General features: G+C 40.7%; 1 protein-coding gene across 3 annotated transcripts; it reads left to right on the forward strand.

Annotated features, from left to right (window-relative positions):
- Window positions 1-1,853: 1,853 nt before the first annotated feature.
- Window positions 1,854-20,277, forward strand: LOC141794822 (protein NLRC3-like). 3 transcript variants are annotated; one of them, XM_074675360.1, is made up of 11 exons: window positions 1,854-1,913; window positions 4,952-5,052; window positions 7,914-8,036; window positions 8,364-8,492; window positions 9,803-9,987; window positions 12,747-14,532; window positions 15,609-15,782; window positions 16,258-16,431; window positions 17,103-17,276; window positions 17,843-18,016; window positions 18,284-20,277. In XM_074675360.1, exons 2-11 carry the CDS (start codon window positions 4,955-4,957, stop codon window positions 18,294-18,296), a joined length of 3,030 nt encoding a protein of 1,009 aa, XP_074531461.1. In that variant the 5' UTR covers window positions 1,854-1,913; window positions 4,952-4,954; the 3' UTR covers window positions 18,297-20,277. The 3 variants fall into 3 exon arrangements, with proteins under 3 accessions (XP_074531461.1, XP_074531464.1, XP_074531463.1); XM_074675362.1 differs by having other exon boundaries at window positions 1,902-1,922; XM_074675363.1 differs by lacking the exons at window positions 16,258-16,431; window positions 17,103-17,276; window positions 17,843-18,016; window positions 18,284-20,277 and having other exon boundaries at window positions 15,609-15,786.
- The last annotated feature ends 294 nt before the right edge of the window (window positions 20,278-20,571 follow it).

Consider the following 20,571-nt stretch of genomic DNA (forward strand, 5'->3'; position numbering starts at 1 on the left):
TAACCCCGGAGTATCGGTTCTCTCATCTGCCAAAGCCTGAAGAAGACCGAAGTAAGAGGCTAAGTGGATCCTAAACAAGATCTGACCACACCAATGCTCCAGTCTTTACTGGCACACTTTGCCTTTTTCTGGGACCCTCCTGTCCTGTCACTTCTCCAGCTACTCTCTGGCTGCATCAGCTCCTCCACCCTGCTGGAGGGCTGGAGCTGGACTAAAGTGCTCAAGGGGCTTGAGTTTAGAATTACAGAAGTGCTGATTTTCCCTCATCTGCCTGAAATTCAATGTCCATATCCAGCTTTAAAGAGCTATATGATGCAAAATCCACTTCTACATGCTTGAATAGCAAAAATATGCATCTATGGCACGTCTACAGCACCCCCCAATATAAAAAGGATCCATCCTCCGTTCTCACATTTCAGGGGAATTTTCAAACTTGGTCTTGTGTTCCTAAATTCAGTGGGCTGGAAAGAGACTCCAAGCATCCAAGAAACTCTCTTCTATTCCAACCTGGCTTTCCAGAGGTGTGGATCTACTGCAAACTATGGTCTTTGTCAAGTTGCTGTGCTTAGTTTGTCTGATCTGACTCAAAACTAGTCATAGTCAATGCAAGGCCTCTGTGCTACTCGCAATGTGGACAGTGTGCACTTACAATAAATTTTTGCAATAAAAAGAGATGCGTGCACCAGAATTAGCCAAAAAGTTACATTCCAGCTGTAGTCCATTGCTACTGAATCATAGGTCTAGTGTAACTGACAACCACAACTTAAAAATGTGAAAACACAGGACTGTGTGAACAAAGGCACACTTATTGTCATGTGGTTCTGGTTCTGGCTCAGCCTTTGCTGTTACAGACACTTGGTCTCTGACCATCTCTTACTTAATTTCTTACTGCTGTATGTTGGTTGTTTTGTTGGTTAGACTTGCCCTGTGATATTTATGAAAATAAAGCTAGCATTGCAACTGCATGGCTCCCTGTCAAATAGTGTAGTCCCTTTTTTATGCTCTTGAAAATGTCATAAATTTCACAATATTTTACTTTTCAATTTTTTTGAATTCACAAACCAAAATTTTCAGTTGCTTCAAAAGGTTCTCAGGTTTTAAGTTATAATTCAAGTCCTTTATTGAATCAATTCTTTTAATCAAAGGCAGAAATGTATGTATGTATGTAATTGTATGTATTTATATACATATCTCTTTATATGCCTGTATATAATATTTTGTACATTGTACATATTTATGCATAAATTCATATATTTTTATATAAATATGTATATTTGTGTACTTGGATGTATGTACATATACATGGATGTAGACCAAAACGCTATTTAGATACCTATATTGAAGATATCATATTGTTCCTATTTATGAATGAGCGAGAGAGTATATATATATATATCTATCTTTATTTTTTTTCGTTCTTTTTTTACTTTTTGAGATAAGGGTAGGCGTTATAAGCTCTGCTTCAGCCTACACCTTTTCGGTCAGTCTCTGGTTTTTTTGACGACTCGATCATTTTCTGTTTGTTTTTGCCTTTGTATTTCTACTTTCAGTATTTATTTTCCACTGTTAAATTGACCGAATTAAATCAAATCAATTAATTAAAAAATAAAAAAAAATGCATCAGTTCCATGAACTTTTATAACATAATTTTCCTTTCTTCGAGGTAGAATAGTTTACAAATTATATTTCTGTTTTTTTTCTCTTTGTTGTGATAAAAGTATTTTTCTGTATAATTGTTGTCTTTTCTCCTGTATGTTTTGCATGTTTTATCCATACATGGTCTCTACTTCCTGTATATGAAGCCTCACTGTTGGGGAGGGGAGATGTTAGAAAACAGGGAGGGATCTAGAAACCGAAAGTGTTTAGAGAGTTCATTCCACTACACTTCGTGGTGGGGGAACAGGAGTGAAAAGGTGAGCACGGTGAGTGTTAATCCAACACGTATAATTTAATTTGTCAAAGTTTTTGAGGCACTTTTCGACCTATGGACGAGTTAGACTGAACTCAACGGTTTGAATTACGAAAATCACAATAATAACCCACCTTTCTGGGTCGTGACAGAGTCGTGATGTTTAACTCGATTGATTTTACTTAATAAAGTCAAATGAGTCACTCACTAAAGTGAATTCAGCATTTCGGTTATTTGAGTCACTGAGTGAGGGTGAATCTCAAAGCGTTAAACTCCTGTCTCCGTTACCCGTCACCGGAAGTGTGTTCTGATCCGCCATCAGCGTCCTACTTCAGCCTTTGGAGCACCAGGCCTGCGTGGACATTTTTCTTAACCTTTGATGAAAATCTAAAGAACATTTTACAAAATACAAAATCTCAATGAGGATGGAAAGAAACAATGCAAAACAAAAACAGAATGTACTAACAACAAACACAAGATACAGTGGGTTTCAAGTCAGTCAGGCATCCATAAACAAAAAGTGGAATCGAGCAGGGGTATAAACAAACCAAAGTTCCGCATAGAAAAATGTTAACAGTCTAAAATTTGGATTTAGATACCTACAACTATGGTGGGGGACATTTGATATTACATATCATTGGGGAAAGACATGAAAACGTGTTTATCTAAATGTATCATACAAAAATAGATATATACTGTAGGTACAAACATGCTTACACCAATAGTTAAAAATCATATACACCCATAATTTAAAATTAAAATATACGATTTTGAGCTAGCTTACAACAAATCCTTTTAGCTTTTTTTGTCTGTAGTTTATTCAGGGCATAAAAGAATACTTTAAACTCATTCATAAAGCCATGAAAGGAAGGTTTATGATTTTGCCACAGCTTCATTATTGTTATTGGGGGGCAGACCTGTGTAGACTTCAAAGGCTGAACTGATTTGAGACAGCCTGGTCTTTGGAGCATTTCCTGTTTGTCACTCTCGGCGATGCTTATCACAGCCCTGGCCTATCATGCTTACACTACTAACATGACATAAATCACAACTATTTCACCATTTATACTTTATCAATGCCCTTTCCCTTACTAAATTCTGTATGGAAAGCTTTTAGGACAATAATAAACCAAACCCTTAAAACAGGAGTTTTTTTAGTGTTAATAAAGTATAAAACCACAATGTACATTCACATGTAATAAAATCGAACTAAGCCAAAATATACAATTCAAACATCTGAACAAAGGCTAAGGGGGATATTACATCAAATAGAAATTTTGTGCAAGCTGTTTCAGACACAGTTGCCGTTTGTCAGAGTACTGAATTGATTGAATTTGTTGCTTGAATTCTCTGAAACACTTTCAAGTTTCCTCTAATAAATCCTGGCTCAATTAAGTAATTACTACTAATTAAATATTTTACATGATTTAATATGAAGCTACATTAATCAAGCTGTGCACTGAAGACAGAATCATTTTCCAGTTGAAGCTTGAATAACTCACATTGGACACACTTCAGACACCAAGCAAGGCAACAAGGTCTGTTAGTTGGAGATGTAAATATCACTGAACTCCTCTATGGAGTTCACCTCGGGTGGCCCAGGTTCATATCCAGCCTGTGGCTTCTTTCCCACATGTCACTCCCCACTCTTGCCCTGTTTCCAACACTATCCACTGTCCTCCTTTATCCTCCATAAAAAAAGAGCTACAGCTGCATTTGAATATTGCTTCCTCTTTAGGTGAACCAATGCAACACTGCAACTTTACAACCAAGCTATGACCTTAGTCGGGCCTGTGCCTGTGGGGGGCTGGGCTATTGAGAGCTTTGAACTGAGTATTTTCCCTGTGTTCACTGCTTATAGCAAGGAGGGAAATAGTGATGGCCCAGAAGGGAAGTGGGGAGTTTAGCTAAGAAACGCATGTTGTTGCTTTAGAATAGCAGTTACACAACAGTGATACCTTGTTTGGTCCTGCCACTTAGTCTGCAGTTAGCTAGCTAGCTAACTGCAGACTAAGTGGCAGGACCAAACAAAGTATCACTTGCTAAATGCTAGACATAATTGAAATAAAAATGCAACAAAGGAAATAAATTTTCATTATCAACTTCAAGAAGCATGTTGTGTGACATAAACCAATATCATTTGCAATTTTAAACTTGACCTCAAACCATCTTAAAAAATGAAATAGAAATGTGGACTACCTGGTTGTACATCATCTTCAACAGTAGGTGGTAGTGTGCTCTTGCTTCACTGCAATAAACCCAGGAAGTACGACAGTTGAAAAAAAAAAAAGCCCCCCACCCCCCAAGTCCAGTGTACTGAATCATTAGAATCAGTGCATCATAGTGGTGCGTTCACTGAATCATTCAATACTCCCTGCAACTCAAAACAATCCAAAACAATCCAGTTCCAAAACCTTTCTGTTAATTGCCTTCAGTAAATAAATCATTCACTGGCTGACTGGGGCAGAGCTGCCATTCACTACAATCTAGGGATGCACTGATCACAATTTTCTGGCCAATCACCAATCTATAAAAGCCTGACCTGCGGTAACCAATTTGAGCTGATACTGATTTTTATTATATATTTTTTTAATAACTGACAGCATATACCTTCAATGTTCCAATCTTATTTTATTGAAAATTATTTAACAATACCTGTGAAACAATAAAATCTTTATGTTTTAACTCAAACAACCAATTAAGTGTCCTGAGTTTTAGGTCTCAGAGCAAAAAGCAACAACAGCTGGCTGTCAGACCTTCCTGGAGGTATATAAGATCAGTTTCATATGTAAGGATGGGTCGATCACTGATCCCCCAAAATTAAGGAAATTGGCGTTTAGAATGATCAGTCGGGAAACCAGTCAGTGAGTGATTCTGTTGGAGCAGTAGTACGACCACTAGGACACATTTTCATAAAACAATCATGACAGACTATCTTAACCACACAGTCCCTTTCTACAGGCTTATAGTGTGTGTGTGTGTGTGTGTGTGTGTGTGTGTGTGTGTGTGTGTGTGTGTGTGTGTGTGTTTTCATTCAACTAGATAATGGATATCTCTATGGAGGAAGAGGAAGCGTCTCCAGTTTCTGGCCATTTCTCTCCGCCTCCACTCTTAAGAGATGAACCTGGACCTTCAGAAACAAGGTAAGATGACTCATACTGATCAGTCACATCCTGGCTCAACAGTGTATGACAAAAAAAGAGAGATCACACATAATCTCAAGGTTTTAACATGATTTATTAAAATATTAAATCATGGCACAAAATTATTTACCTATGGTAGTCAGTGTGCATGCTGTGTTGGATGTGTGTGAGTGTTTGTGTGTCAGTCAGTAGACCAAATCAACAAACAAAGAAGTGGTCTGAGTCAGCAGGCCATGGAGAGGAGCAGAACTCAGTGAGAAGAGCTGCTTTATAGCCTTTGTGTCCAGCCGCTCAGGTTGCTGGGTTGATGGGTCTGGTTGACTCCTCCACCATCACCTGCAGCACAGAAACACAGCCAGCAAGAAATGCACCTGTGCATATTACACATCAGTTGACTGTTAATCCTCCTCACACTCCATCATGAGTCACCTTCCTGCTCTCTCTCAGACAGAAGTTTAAGTTGGGCTGTTTTTTTTTTCTTTCTTTAAAAACCAACAGAGGAGTTTTCCTCATGTTTTTGTTGAACAGACCTGAGTAGCCCATTAGCTTTCATTGCACACTGTTATTATGTGACTCTGTGCGGTCCAGACTCTAAGCTCATATCCGCACGTAGCTGGGTATTTAGGATATTTTTTTTACGTTTAGGCCTGTCGTCCACACAAAACCGCAGCTTTACGTTACTGAAAACGATGTTTTCTGAAAACTACAGGAAAAGTTGGAAAACTCCGGTGTCATGGTTTTCACCGGGGAACAGAGTTTTTGGTTCCCCAACGCCACAGCTACATTACAGGGGTTCCTTCTGATTGGATGGCACGGGTTTTACATCGGTAAAATGCTGCTAATTATGGGTTTGGCATGCCTTGCGCAGCACTCACTGCCGGATTTGCCCCGCTGTGTGGACAAAAGTATTTTGAATGAGGGGGGATATTTGTCTTTGAAAATACCCTGCTACGCATGGACAAGGCCTTAAACTGAGGGGACAAAATGAGGGCACTGAGGAGGCTAAGGGTGTACGTACACATATTGTTAGTGCTTATCCTCTTTCACTTCACTCTCTACTTTAACAGCTATCAGTTTAGTGTTGTCCGGACTTTATGTTCAGTGTAAGATTAAAGTATAAAAATTATATTATAAAGAAATATGCCTCTGTCAATACAATCAAAATGTTTCTTTTTAGATAAGCATTTCAAATTAAGCATTTTTGAGACAACAAGGAACTTTGTTAAACAGTAATCACAATAACATATTTGATGAAAAAAAAAAAGAAAAGAAAAACTGGAGCCAAAAATGTAAATCTCTATCATTCAGTACTGCAGCTCAGCTATAAACTACATGTGTGTGTGTATTCTAAGATTTTAGTTGTGAAAGTTTCAGATCATAAGACGTCTTGTCTTGATTTTTCTCTATAGACCAATTTACAGTTAACGTCATCAAAAGTATACAGGCAATAAAAGCAGTGTTTAGCTCCATTCATCCAGATGAGTATGTGTTCTTCGAACACTAAATCAAAGCTTGAAGTAGCATAAAAATGTCTGGTTGTCTACTTCTATCAAGGAGCAAAGAGTGAAAGTGCTAACTTTAGACTTTGAAACGTGTCAGTGATTGTAGGCTGATAAGTCACCAGTTAAAAGGGTCACACTTTACACTGAAACACCAGCGACGTCTGCAGCTGTGTTAGTAAATTGCCTTCTTTATCCAACCTCAGATAACAAGGTTTGACCACAAATGAATAGTTTTAAATGCTGATATTCAAAATCTAGTTTTTATTTTGTGTGTTTAAGGAAAAAGTGAACCTTTATATTAGAGCCCGACCGATATGGGATTTTTGGGGGCGATGCCAATACCGATACTGGGGGCAAAAAAAAGCCGATATCCAATATATCGACAGATATCCGATATATCAACCAATATTCAATATATCGGCTGAAATATGTAATAAATTCATTGATATACACAGGATATATACTGTATATAATCACAAATCATTATAATACCCATATGATTCAAGACAGAGACAGAACACTATTAAATTAAAACAAGGAACTTTAATTATAAAACTGTCAACATAAGAACTGTGGTGTAAACCAATGATAAATAAAAACAAGCTGTAAACACAATAATAAAGTAGTCAAACTTTAAACACAAAAAGTAGAAAAAAAAATGTAAACACACAATGAGCAACTTAAACAACGTTAAAACGCCGAATTATAGTCTTACATTAGATAATGGTGGACTTGTAAATTAACAGTAGCATTTAGCTCTGTTTATCTCACAAAAAAGCAACTAACACAACATTAAAACGTCGTTCTATAGTCTTACATTAGATAATGGTGGACGAAGAGGGCAGGCACTGGGGCAGTGTGCAGCCCGACACACAGGAGCAGGAGCCACAGAATCTCCACAGAGCAAAAATTTTTATAATCTGCTACATTTTGGCCGATGTCGATTAATCGGTGACAGGCATAATCGGCTCTACTTTATATTAACAACATGGGTTTTAAGTTCAAAGTGAAAGTATGGTATACTTTTTTTTTAAATTTGAGAGGGTTTCTAGGTTACTGACACAAGTTCGTGTCTTTATATTTCAGTCTGGTAAGTTTCCTCAGATAACGCAGCCACAAGCGTTGAGTGACATGTGTTGAAACTCTTCTCCATCCACTGAATGTCTGTCCACTTGTTGATGTTTTCCATCTGCTCACTGATTTCTCACGAGCCTGTGAGTTGTTTACCATCTGTCAAATTGTGTTATCCAGGTAAAAAATGTGCTTTTTGGTGGTTAAATCCTAATGCTGCTATACACTGCAGTGAGCTGTAACAACATTATTCATGTGAGAGGATTAAAAACATCTTGTGTATTGCAGAGCTGATGGCATCGGACTGAGGGCAGTGTCAGTACGATCCGACCGTTCTGTAAGTCTAAGGAGTTTTTTGTCCAGATTACAACCTTCGCTCTTCAGAGATGGACCTGGTTCCTCAGACTCAGGGTAAGATATGGTTTCTAATCATTGCTTTAATGGAACAATTCATTGAAATATTGCGCAAATAGATTTTAAATAATCATGCACAATGATTACATAATTCAACGTGCTGACCGTGTTTACAGAAAAAAAAATTGTGTGTGTGTGTGTGTGTGTGTGTGTGTGTGTGTGTGTGTGTGTGTGTGTGTGTGTGTGTGTGTGTGTGTGCGCGCGTGTGTGTTCTAAGACTTAAGGTGTTTAAGTCACAGATCCTAAGGAGTCTTCTCTTGATTATTCTATATTAGTTACAGGGGTAAGCATGGGAGATGAATAAAAACATCCTGTGTGTTGCAGATCTGATGAAAACAGACAGAGAGTAGCGCCTGCAGTACGTGCAGTTACTGGCTGTTTGTCTATGAGGAGTGATCAGTCCAGAAGTGAACCTATCCACTTCAGAAATGAGCCTGGACCAGTTGACACAAGGTAAGACCCTGTTTGTGCTCTGAAGTGACCTGACAGTCTCTATTTTTTTCTCCTCTTGTTCTGATCATGGATCACTGCACATCAAGCTCAGACTTCACTCAGTTACACGTTCTGGTGGTTTCAAGATGTGTCAGGATGTTTTAGGCAGTAATAAGTGTTTTCAGGTGGGTTCAGGTGGTTTAGGGCTGCTTTTAGTTTTCATCTATCACGAGGATAGATGTGAGGGGCTGTACTGTTACTGTTATTAGACCAGTGATCTGTGTTATCCTCTCAACTGGATTTACTAGGGCCAGAGCAGATGTGGTGAAGGCCTTCTGTAAACCTTAATGAGTATTTTTAGGGTCAAGGCCTATGGCTGGGGGATATATATAGAACCAGAGGAGGTAGTGGGTTGATATCTCTGAGGCAGAGATACACCTCTGCTCAACAGTAGAGGCCATAGATTGTGTGAACCACCTCTGGGTGAAGGCGCCACTCCCCTGGTGGATGATTGTGATGGGGATGGGAATGAACAAGCTGATTCTGACTCCCTGGTAAATACATTGCCTGCAGCCTGGCCAGACAGGGGGATGCCCAAGTCAGAAGGTTCTGGGATACCTGCAGTAGCTGTGCAGACTCGGTACTGCCCTGATTGTTGAGGTGTAAGGCGGTCGAACACTGTTTAACCTCAGCCTACAGCCTTACTAGGGGTAACATAAAAGGTCCAAACTCAACAAACAAAAGAAACAAAAATGCTGTTTCCAAAAGAGGGTAAGATGGTTGTCACAACCTTGGAGGATGAAAACTTCGCTGCTGTGGCCAATGGTCCCAGGGCTGCTTGTGACTGTTATTATGTTGTTCAACAAATGGTCTTTTTTTTAAGGAAGTTTGCCACAGCTAGCTTCAGCCAATCCCACACCAGCCACAGTGAGGCTGATGAGAAACTCCAATCCACCATCTTTGTTTCAGCTTGTCGTGCAGCTCTGTGCTGTGAGAATAAAGAGAAGTGAACCTGTCAGAGAATTACTGGCCAGAGTACGGACTTAATCTGGAAACATTTGGTTAATGAAAACTTATTTTCTTCGTTGCATTGTTACTTTACCATTTCCCGTGTCGCAGAATGTGTGACTAATTTTGATTTCTGTCAGTCAGCGTATTTGTCTCTGAGTAATTTCTGTCTGTGTTAAGGGTTTAGTTTATCTCCTGAACAGGGTCAGTAGATAATGAAGGTGATGCCCAGTGGAGCAGAGCCGGTGCACAAAATTTACTGCCAGTGATAAAAAAAACACCAAAGCCAAAAAATCATTGAACCTCCATGTTTTTTCTTACAGTGTGTTTCGGGATGTCCCCGGGGATCCAGTTTCTACCAGCACAGGATACTGGTTCTGCAGGCAGTGCCTCATGTCATATGAGGACCAGTCTGATTCACGTGGACTCACCCTCTGCCCCCAGTGTGGAACCAGATCTAGAGTAGAACTTGAATCTCAGATAAAGAGTCAGGGCTGGACATCACAAAGTAAGACCATAGTGACTGTCTACATCTTGTTTCAGTTTTTTTTTTTTTTTGGCGGGGGGGATCCTCGTGCATTTCAGACACACAGAGTCATCATGAATTGGATGTCAAGCCAGTGATTCCCTTTGTGTGATTTCTGTGAAGTGAAATGACCAGGGATAGGTACCGAATTAGTTACTTTTATGGGTACCCACTGAATTCTGCCTTAGGTACCGGGTACCAATTCACGTAAAATCAAAAGGTACCATATCTAGGTACCTAAATGCATCATTGTGACTGTGAGGGAGTGAAAGAGTTGGTGATTTTCCATACTGGACGTGAAAATAGTAGTACAAGGTTATTTATTGAAGAATAAAAATATTAAATTGAAACAAAATTTGATTTTGTTATTAAACAAATTGCTATTTTTTACCACATAAACACAAAAAAGTACCGAAAATTGGTACCGTTGGGTACCGGTACCATCTGCCAGGTACTGGGCATCGGTACCGAATCGTTTGTGTGAAAGGTACCCATCCCTAGAAATGACTAGAAATGCAGCTGAAAATGCTTCTTTTAGAAAAATCAAAAACCACGTGCTCCCTTCACTTCCCAGCCTGTGTTGAATCCCAAAATGTTAAACTGAAGTCTCCTCTCTCTGTGGAACCACAAGTACTTTCGAAGCCCCCATATTGAGTGGCATCCCAAAGCATTAATTGTGCTCAAAGGGGAGAGGAGCAGGGAGACGCAAGCAAGAGCTGGCTTTGTAGAAGTCTCCACTGAAAGACACCCCCATATACTATGTCACATTCAAAAACCCCATTTCCACCAAGGTCTGGTTTTGACCAGGACCTGTAAAATCTGATCCTGTTTGCATTTCCACAGCCAACTTTGCCTCCTCTTGGTAGGCAGCTTGAAGGCCAGATGCCAATAGCAGCATTAGCTACGTAATAAAGTGACGGCATCGCAGCATGACACAGTGTACCCCGCTAATAAATCCAGCGAAGAAGAAAACAAGACTGTTAACAAAGACTGTTTTCCCAACCTCCTACTACAGACTACATGTGAATGTAGAATGTCCTAGGCACTGCATACTGCCTGCTGCTTTTGCATGTAGTATGTGGTGTGACTGTTTTGTTGGGTCTGTTTTGTAGTATACTACTCTGGTTTCAGAAGGCTGAGCTTAAGCTGATGATTTTTTTTTTACCTTTGTCATAAATGCACAAAACAAACTATGGGCAGATCTTGACATTTTATTAACACGTCACCGTGTGGGCTATTTTGTTAATCATATCACAGCAAAAACATCATATTTGATTTTTAATCTTACACCAAAAGTTATATGGTTTATTTAAAAAAAATTGGAAGGGATTGAGTTATTATTTTCACAGCTGGTGGGAAAAAGCACTTCCATTTAATCCATGTACGGTTTAAAAATGTGAATTAGTGATTTATGTGAGCTTTAGGTAAAAACCTCTTTTACAACTAGAAGTGACAAGATTTACCAGTGTTTCTTTAGCATCACTTCACTTCTATCTCTCGGACAGTATAACATTAATACTGCTGTGTTGTTGTAATAATGCCGTCTCATTTCCACAAGATGGCAGTAATTTACCATAACCTGCCACCGGCATTGACAAATAGCATTAGTGCCGTGCATTGTGGGGAATAGATACGGACCAATATGGATTTTTCAGGGTCGATACCGATTATTTGTAGTCAAGGAGGCCGATATCCAATATTTGAAGCTGATATTAATTTGCAGTCAAAGTGAGGATATTGGTGTCAAAATTATGAATAATAAAAATCAAACACTTAACATAAATGCCTTCAAGCACATGTTAATTTAACAGCTCCCAGGCTCAGTAGCACGTTTTATTAAGTTAGATGAAAATGTGAAAAAAAAAAATAGCTTAAGTTTTCTACAGTAAATGAAGTTTTCCAAAATTTCACTGTAATTGCAATAACTGTTATTGCTGCACTGCTGATTGGCTGTTTCCCGAGCCATGGCTCTGCTTGTGGCCAATCAGATAGTACTGTGGGTGGGACAGTGCTGGGGACTGAGTACTGACTGCAGACAGTGGAGCGACTGCATCAGAGCCGCAACAACACAGTTTTAAATTTTTTTTCTTATTGGCCAGATTTTAAAAAAGGCAGATGCCGATATGCCTCAAAATGCCAAATATCGGCCCGGCCGATAATCGGTCTATCCCTAGTGAGAAACAGTATGCCAGGTAGACTGGTCCATTGCAAACTGAGGAATTTTCCTGGATCAGTAGGACATCCGGGGATTTTTCGTATACTGCAGATTTTGCAAGCTTTCACATACTGACTATAACAGACTGAATTTCAACCAAAATAGTAGGCACTAATGTAGTAGGTGGTTTGGAAAACAGCCAAAGACTGGAAGAATAATGGATTGCAGTGTCTCTAGCTCCACCTTCTGGGGTTTCATTGGTATGTCTGGCACCCCAACAGAAGGGCACCAAAAAGTGGGACGGTACGGCTCTGTAATTTTGGGACTTGGGATTAGTCAACAGAAATTCCACAAAATGTGTGCCATACAAAGACAAACCAAACTGAACCAAACTGCTTGGTTGAAACGGGGCTAAAGGTGTACATTGGCACACAGTTTGAGGTTTAGGGGGTTAAAGAAGTTGTTGACAAGGACTCAACTTTTTAACCTTGAACTTTTTTCATGGTTTTGTTTCCAGTCTTTGGTTTTACAGGAAAATGATTAAAAGACTGACAGCTGTTATCTTTTCTCTCTTCTTTGATGAAAGGTGGTCTGCTCGAGGTTTTAATAGAATACAAGATCAGTCTGAGGAGGAAATGTGAACATGTGACTGAAGGAAGTGATGAAATGGGAAGTAGAACCCTCCTCAAGAAGATTTTCACTGAGCTTTACATCACAGAGGGGCTGAGTGAAGAGGTGAACACGCAACATGAGGTGAGTCAACTGGAGAAAGCCTTCAAGAAGAAGATCCTCCAGGACACTCCCATCAAAGTCCAGGACATCTTTAAAGACTTCATTGACCAACAGAAAGTCATTAGAATGGTTCTGACAAACGGCGTGGCTGGTGTTGGAAAAACCTTCTCAGTGCTGAAGTTCACTCTGGACTGGGCAGAGGGCTCGGAAAACCAAGACCTCAGTCTGGTAGTTCCGCTTACATTCAGGGAGCTGAACCTGATCGGAGAGAAGCGCTACAGTCTCCTTAAGCTGCTCCATGTTTTCCATCCAACGTTACAGAATCTGACAGCAGAGACGCTGACTGTCTGTAAACCGTTGTTCATCTTTGACGGCCTGGATGAAAGCAGACTGTCTCTGGCTTTTCCCATCACTCAGCGCGTGTCTGATGTCTCACAGGAGTGCTCTGTAAACGTGCTGTTAACTAACCTCATCCAGGGGAATCTGCTTCCCTCAGCTCTGGTCTGGATCACTACTCGACCTGCAGCAGCCAATCAGATCCCTCCTTCACGTGTAGACAGGGTAACAGAAGTACGAGGCTTCACTGACGCGCAGAAGGAGGAGTACTTCAGGAGGAGGTTCAGTGATGAAGATGTGTCCAACAGGATCATCTCACACATCAAGACGTCCGGAAGCCTCCACATCATGTGCCACATCCCGGTCTTCTGCTGGATCACTGCTGCAGTTCTGGAGCAAATGATGAGCACAGAGCAGAGTGAAGAGCTGCCCAAGACCCTGACTGAAATGTACTCACACTTCCTGCTGGTTCAGACTCAGAGGAAGAAGCTGAAGTATGGTGAAGGACGTCACATGAGTCCTCAGGAGCTGATGGAGGCTGACAGGGGAGTTCTCCTGAAGCTAGGAAAGCTGGCGTTTGAACATCTGGAGAAAGGAGACATCATGTTCTACCAGGAAGACCTGGAGCGCTGTGGTCTGGATGTCACTGAGGCCTCGGTGTACTCAGGAATTTGTACAGAGATCTTCAAAAGAGAGAGTGTGATCTTCCAGCAAACAGTCTACTGCTTTGTTCATCTGAGCGTTCAGGAGTTTCTGGCTGCAGTCTACATGTTCCACTGTTTCACACACAGAGACACAGCCGTACTGAAGGACTTTCTGAAGGGACGAGATGAAGTTTCAGTTCTAGATGACCTCCTTAAAAAAGCAATGCTAAAATCCCTGAGCAGTAGAAACGGTCACCTGGATCTGTTTGTTCGCTTCCTTCATGGACTGTCTCTGAAGTCCAACCAGAGACTCTTAGGGGGTCTGCTAGGTCGCACAGACAACAGTCCAGAGATGATCCAGAGAGTCATTAACAACTTGAAGAAGATGAACAATCACAGGGTCTCCCCTGACAGAAGCATCAACATCTTCTGTTGTCTGACGGAGATGAACGACCGCTCAGTCCATCAAGAGATCGAAGAGTTCCTGCAGTCAGAGGACCTGTCAGAGAAGAGACTCTCCGTCTTCCACTGCTCTGCTCTGGCCTACTTGCTGCAGATGTTAGAGGAAGTTCTGGATGTGTTAGATCTGCAGAAGTACAACACGTCAGTGCAGGGACAACTGAGACTGATTCCAGCTGTGAGGAACTGCAGGAAGGCTCGGTAAGTCCATCAAAGGACAGATCAGGGCAGATTGATTGATGGTTGACTTCTCTAAATACCAACTGAACTGTATCTCTGTGAACACTTTCCCCACCACTCAGGATTAGCGTGATGAATTCAGAGTTGTATATGAAACTGTTTCTCTCTCATGCAGGAAACACACGTCCTCCAACAATTTTTATTATGTGGTGAAAATCTATAACCTTGCAGAGCAGATGGACCTGCCTGCCAGGGAAGAGAGGCGGGAGCTGTGGGAGCAGACTTTCGTACTTGTCAGCGTTCCTTTGATTCTTAAGTTAAATTTATAAAAACGGAAGCTGTCGTCTAACGCCTTTTTCACAGCTGTTTCTCATGATTCAGTAGTTGTTCATCTATTGTTTCTTAGAAGCATCGGCTCACGTAAGCTACGTCATACCGTGGCTTGATGTGAATTGGTCCGTGGTGAGTGTGTTAATCGGAACGGTCGTCCAATCACCAGCTGTGGATTTTTTTTAAAGTCCCGCCTCTGAAAACAAATCGGAAGAGCTGCTACCCAGATGGACTTGTGAAATAATTCCGTGGTGGCTATATGAAACTGTTCGTATGCCGTGTCAGGTTATCATTATATGGCTCAATTTGAGATACAGACGTGGGATCAGATCACATGAACAGACTGTATGATAGTCCATCTGTTCACACTCAACAAGCTATCAGTAGATATTCAACATGACTTTTTCAACAGACAAGTAACACACATTCAACTAACTATCAGTAGACTCCAAGGACCATTTCAAGGCATAAGAGAGTTGGAAGACACTTTTTGTAAAACCTTGAAATGCAAAGTATTGTCCACTAATAGTTAGCTGAATGTATGTTGCCTGTTTGTTGACCAGTTTGTTGACCAAAGATGAATGTATTTCAGGGACAAAGTAATGAGAAATGTTTTTACCTTGTCTGAGGAAGATGAGGTGCTCTGAACCCTGATGGGAACAAAGATGATTAACATTTTCAACAGGATGTGTCAAACTGTTCTTCAGTCTATGAGCTGAACTCAGCATCTTCTTTCAGAGTAACATCTTCTGTTTGGCTCTTTACAGACTCACCAACTGCTCACTGTCAGAGACGCACTGTGAAGTTGTAGCCTCTGCTCTCAAGTCCAACCCCTCCCATCTCAGAGAGCTGGACATGAGTAACAACAACCTGCAGGATTCAGGGCTTAGGCTCCTGTCAGCTGGACTCGAGAGTCCAAACTGTCGACTGAAGACTCTAAAGTAAGTTTACGGATTGGTTTATTGTTTTTTTTTTTTTTTTTCTTTTGAGAGAATGATTGATTTCCTTTCATTTCTCCTAAGCTTTAACTGACTGGGGTTATGAAGGTTTCGTTTTGATCTCTTTGTCTGGTCTTAGATCTGAGGATGTTTGTGAGTCTCATGTAGACAGTTTTTGCTGCTCTCACATCCTGCTCCTTTAGTGGGTAGAGATGATCCGAGTCTTGGTGGGGCTGTGGGGTGTGTGGTAGTGTGTGTGTGTGTGAGGAGGATGGATGTCAATAGATTGAAAACAGGCTGGTGAGACTTTCAGTTTTTCTGCTGACCCCTGCTCCAAAGGATTCATAAGACCATATGAAAAGTCTTTTACATTAATAGGAACACCTGAGTGAAGGAGAGCACAGAGATTTCAAAGTTGAAAACATAAACACATGATATAACACGAGATGAATTCAATTTTCTTTTTCTTTTTTTTCAGACTGAGGTTCTGCAGTTTGTCAGAGGTCGGCTGTGCCTCACTAGCCTCTGCTCTGAGGACCAACCCCTCCCGCCTGAAAGAGCTGGACCTGGGTGACAACGATCTGCAGGATACAGGAGTGGAGCAGTTGTGCAGTTTTCTGGAGAGTCCTCTCTGTAGACTGGAGTCTCTGGGGTCAGTTACCATTTGTTCCCTCTGTGCTGAGATGTATGTGATGAGACAGATCAGAACTCGATTCATTTTTTAGCATTTCCCCACCTTCGTGCTAGTGGTGTGATTAAATTTTGTGGCACAAAACCAACTTTATGTAACATTGGAGTTTGAGAAATGCTAACCATCCTCCTTCTAGTCAGCTGACTCTTACATGCATCACCAGAATCTCTAGCATCCACACAGACTTTCACTCTCCTTGCACACACACCACCTGAGGATCACTGTGCCTTAACACACGACAAAATGAAACCGAAAGTAAAGGGAAAACATACCCAACTGGTTACGCTCACTGTACAGTGGAAGTAAGGCTTGGGGCACTGTTTGACAGAGGCTGTTACACTATAAAAGCCTAAAGTCATGTCTGCTCTGTACTATTGTGTATGTTCTCAGGCTTCCTTAAAAGCCTAAGTGAAATTATTGTAAAAACCTCAAATTGGATTAAAATCCAACGTTTCAGCTTTCACAAACCATTGGAATTTTTCTGATTGTGAAAAACGTTTGAGAAAAATGGTCCTTCAAAGTGCACTAGCAAATGTGTCAGCACCGACACATCCAGCGTTCAATGAGCTAGCAAACATGATATCAAACAGGTTCATTGTTTTCTCAAGCATTATCATTTATTCCCTCTCCAGACTGAAGGACTGCTGGTTGTCAGAGGTCGGCTGTGCCTCACTGGCCTCTGCTCTGAGGACCAACCCCTCCTACCTGAAAGAGCTGGAGCTGAGTGGAAACAATCTGCAGGATTCAGGAGTGGAGCAGCTCTGTGGTTTTCTGGAGGTTGCTTTGAGCAGACTGGAGACTTTGAGGTTTGAGACCAGCTGTTTCCTCTGTGCTGAGATGGATGTGTTGTAAAAGTTAAGTGGAGACTGATGGTCAGACATAAGGCTGATACTCTGCTGCTTCACATGGAGAATCTTTCTGCTAAAGTTAGTTTCCCTCGCTGCTATAGTCCACTGACTGTGGCCGAACAATGCCCAGTTCCACATGTGAAACTTGAATATTAAAGTAAACCTCCTGCACTGGTTTCTTTTCTCCTGAGCCTCTGAAGCAGCTGTTTTTATAGTTTATTCCCAACATACAGACAAAATTTGTTGACGCTCCTGACTCAGCAGTCTAACAGAGAGTATTTGAACTCCATGACTCCTCTTTGTAGATAAATTGAAACAGCAGCAAAATGTCTTTTGTTTCAATAAAAGCTCTTTGTAAGTGTTCACAGATTTGAACCTGCATCCTGTTGTGTTCAGGTGTTTGGAGTTTACATCTTATAAACTTCTACATTGTTGACCGTCTTCAGCTTCCAGCACATTAACACACATGAAATCAAAAACAGGTTCATTGTTTTCTAAAGCTTTATCATTTATTCCTTATTCAGATTGAGGAACTGCTGGTTGACAGAGGTCGGCTGTGCCTCACTGGCCTCTGCTCTGAGGACCAACCCCTCCTACCTGAAAGAGCTGGACCTGAGAGACAACGAGCTGCAGGATTCAGATGTGAATGTACTGTCTGATCTCGTGGAGAGTCCTCTCTACAGACTGGAGACTCTTTGGTTTGTATTTTGTTTATGTCAGTTCATGAGGGTTTGAATGTTTTTAATCAAATACAGAATCATCTGCTGGATCACAGGTGGGGGTCTCAGTTGTCCTGCCTTGTAGAAACATCCAAATTAATTCATGGTTCCTGTGAGAAGTGAAGCAGTGAGCTGCTTTCCTGTTGGTGGTCTGGTTGGATCAGGATTGTAGTCTCTGCTGCTCTTTAAACTGGATGTGCCGTAGACACTGATGAATGACTTCTGCTGTTTGTCTTCTCTCCTCAGGTGGAAACTGTGATGGAACTAGGGTGACTAGATGTTCTGCTTTGTGCAGGACTGCACAGCATTTTAATCACTTTACCCATGCCCGGCTAATTGCAACGGCGTCCCACGTTTGATCAGCTCTGGCTCTTCAAAGTGCAGGCAGTCAACTTCCTCAACACATGACTTTCATTTAATAGCCGAGAGACGGCTTCTACCAGCACCTGTGTCTGCTGTCAAACAGTTGACGTACATGTGGGACCAGGAATTCATCAACCTGTCACCGCCTGCATTCTCCTGACCTCCGCCCACTGACACCAAAAAACAAAGGCAGAGCCTCGGCCACCTGGATGCAGATTTTGGTGGAAAAACAAGGAATTCCCACAGAGAAAATGGGAATGGGAACATCGAGTGCTTTGAGAACTTGATCAGTTATTTCTAGTTGGCCATCAAGTGCAGGGGTTCTCAAACGTTTTAGACCACGGACCCCTTTCAGGTAAGACACTTTTCCAAGGACCCTCTCATTATTGTAACATTGATTAGTCTATTATTGATGCTGTGTAACGGTGTACTATCTATTACCTTGAATCAATAGAATTACGCTACATTTATACTTTCCAAGTTATCAATTTTTTAACTTTGAGGAAAATGTTTGCCGAGGTGTTTTTTGTTTTCAAGGTTTTTTTTTCTTTTTTTCTTTATTTTTTGGGGGGGACCTTGGGACCCCCTTTGAGAACCACTAATCAAGTGTCTCAAAATGGTTGTAGCAATGATTTAAATCACAGCCATGAGCCTGCACCCAACTTTTCTTTTTTCCTTGTTTACAGAGAGTAATTGTGATTTGTTTCTGTGTTGAAAGTTGAAAATCTGATTCTAAACCAAAGTTTTATCATTGTAGGCTAACCGCTAGCATATAAGTTTTATATTTTTATATAACAGAGTGCACTTCAGAGCACATCAGAGCTAAATAGAAATAGATATAAAAACTAAAATTAAAAGCAATAAGCATTGGTCCAAACTCTGAAAGTTGTCTTTGGCAATGTGTAGATTATCATTTTTTAATGGGTGATGATGTAGAGGAACATGTTTATCCTTCAGTTTCTTCAGGCTTCTTATACTTTGAATGTCTGGAATTTCACATCTAGTCTTGAGCACTCCCAATATTTGTTGTTGTCATGCAAACAGGCACTTTACATAGGCTACATAAAAATTAGTAGCCTAAGTGTAAAATATCAATGAAAAGGAAACCTCATTTTCAGCGCAGTTACTTATCGTACTCAGATCAACCAAAACACAACCAAAAAACAACCAACCCAATGTTGTGTGAAGGTAGGGGTGCAACCACAGGACAGTGTTTCAGTTGGTACGTCCCCCTAATCCTTAGGGAACATTATGCTTTGTCAGGTTGCAGTTAAAGCCCGACCGATATGGGATTTTTGGGGCTGATGCCGATACTGATACTGGGGGCAAAGAAAAGCCTATATCCAACATACCGGCCGATATCCAATAGACTAGCCTTGAATGCTCTCCTTGTCTTAACAGTTAGTTTTTATCATGGAGCACTCAAGTGTAGAGTTACATTTTTTTGTAAAGTTACAGCTTACCATGAAGTAAATCAAATTGTTGCCTGCTGATTAATCGGTCAGGCTCTAGTTGCAGTATAACCAAGGGGGACCGCTCTCTGATGTTAGTTCTTGGTTTGGTTCTAACTAACCTTTACATAACCACAGGCTTACATATTTTTACATTCTGTGTTACTCGGGAGGGACAGCCTTCCAGTAGATGTGGGACAGTGTTAAATCCAGACTCACAACAGTTCTGTTTAGCTTTGCATTCAGTAACTTGAAGTATTTTTCTACACTCCTGGATTTAATTTGATCAATCAATGATTATTTTCATGTTTTATGGGATGATTTTATTTTGCCTTCTTGTGATTTTATGGAGCAGTAAAGCACTTTGAATTGCCTTGTGCATGAATGCTGCTCTAGAAATTAACTTGCTCTTGTCTTTCTCATAAAATGAGGCAGTTTTTAGATTTATAAAGTTTATCGTTTAAAGGTTTGTTTTTGGTTACATGAAAATCAATGTGATCCACAAAGATTATTTTACCATAAATCTCCTTTTGTCCCTCTCAGAGAATTTACAAAGATAAATGTGAACTCTCCTATTTTCTTTTCAGAGAGAAATGAGAGTAATGCAGTCAATCAGCAGATACAGACACAAACACAAACTGTTAAATCTGTGAGTTAGAGCTCCAGGTTAGAGGTGTTCACTCCTAGTTTGTTTTCTCCTAACTACAGCAGCCTGTTTAG

The sequence above is a fragment of the Halichoeres trimaculatus genome, unplaced genomic scaffold, assembly GCF_033239565.1.
Source record: "Halichoeres trimaculatus isolate MK-OKI-2021-1 unplaced genomic scaffold, fHalTri1.1 fHalTri1_scaffold_8, whole genome shotgun sequence".
Lineage (NCBI taxonomy): Eukaryota > Metazoa > Chordata > Actinopteri > Labriformes > Labridae > Halichoeres > Halichoeres trimaculatus.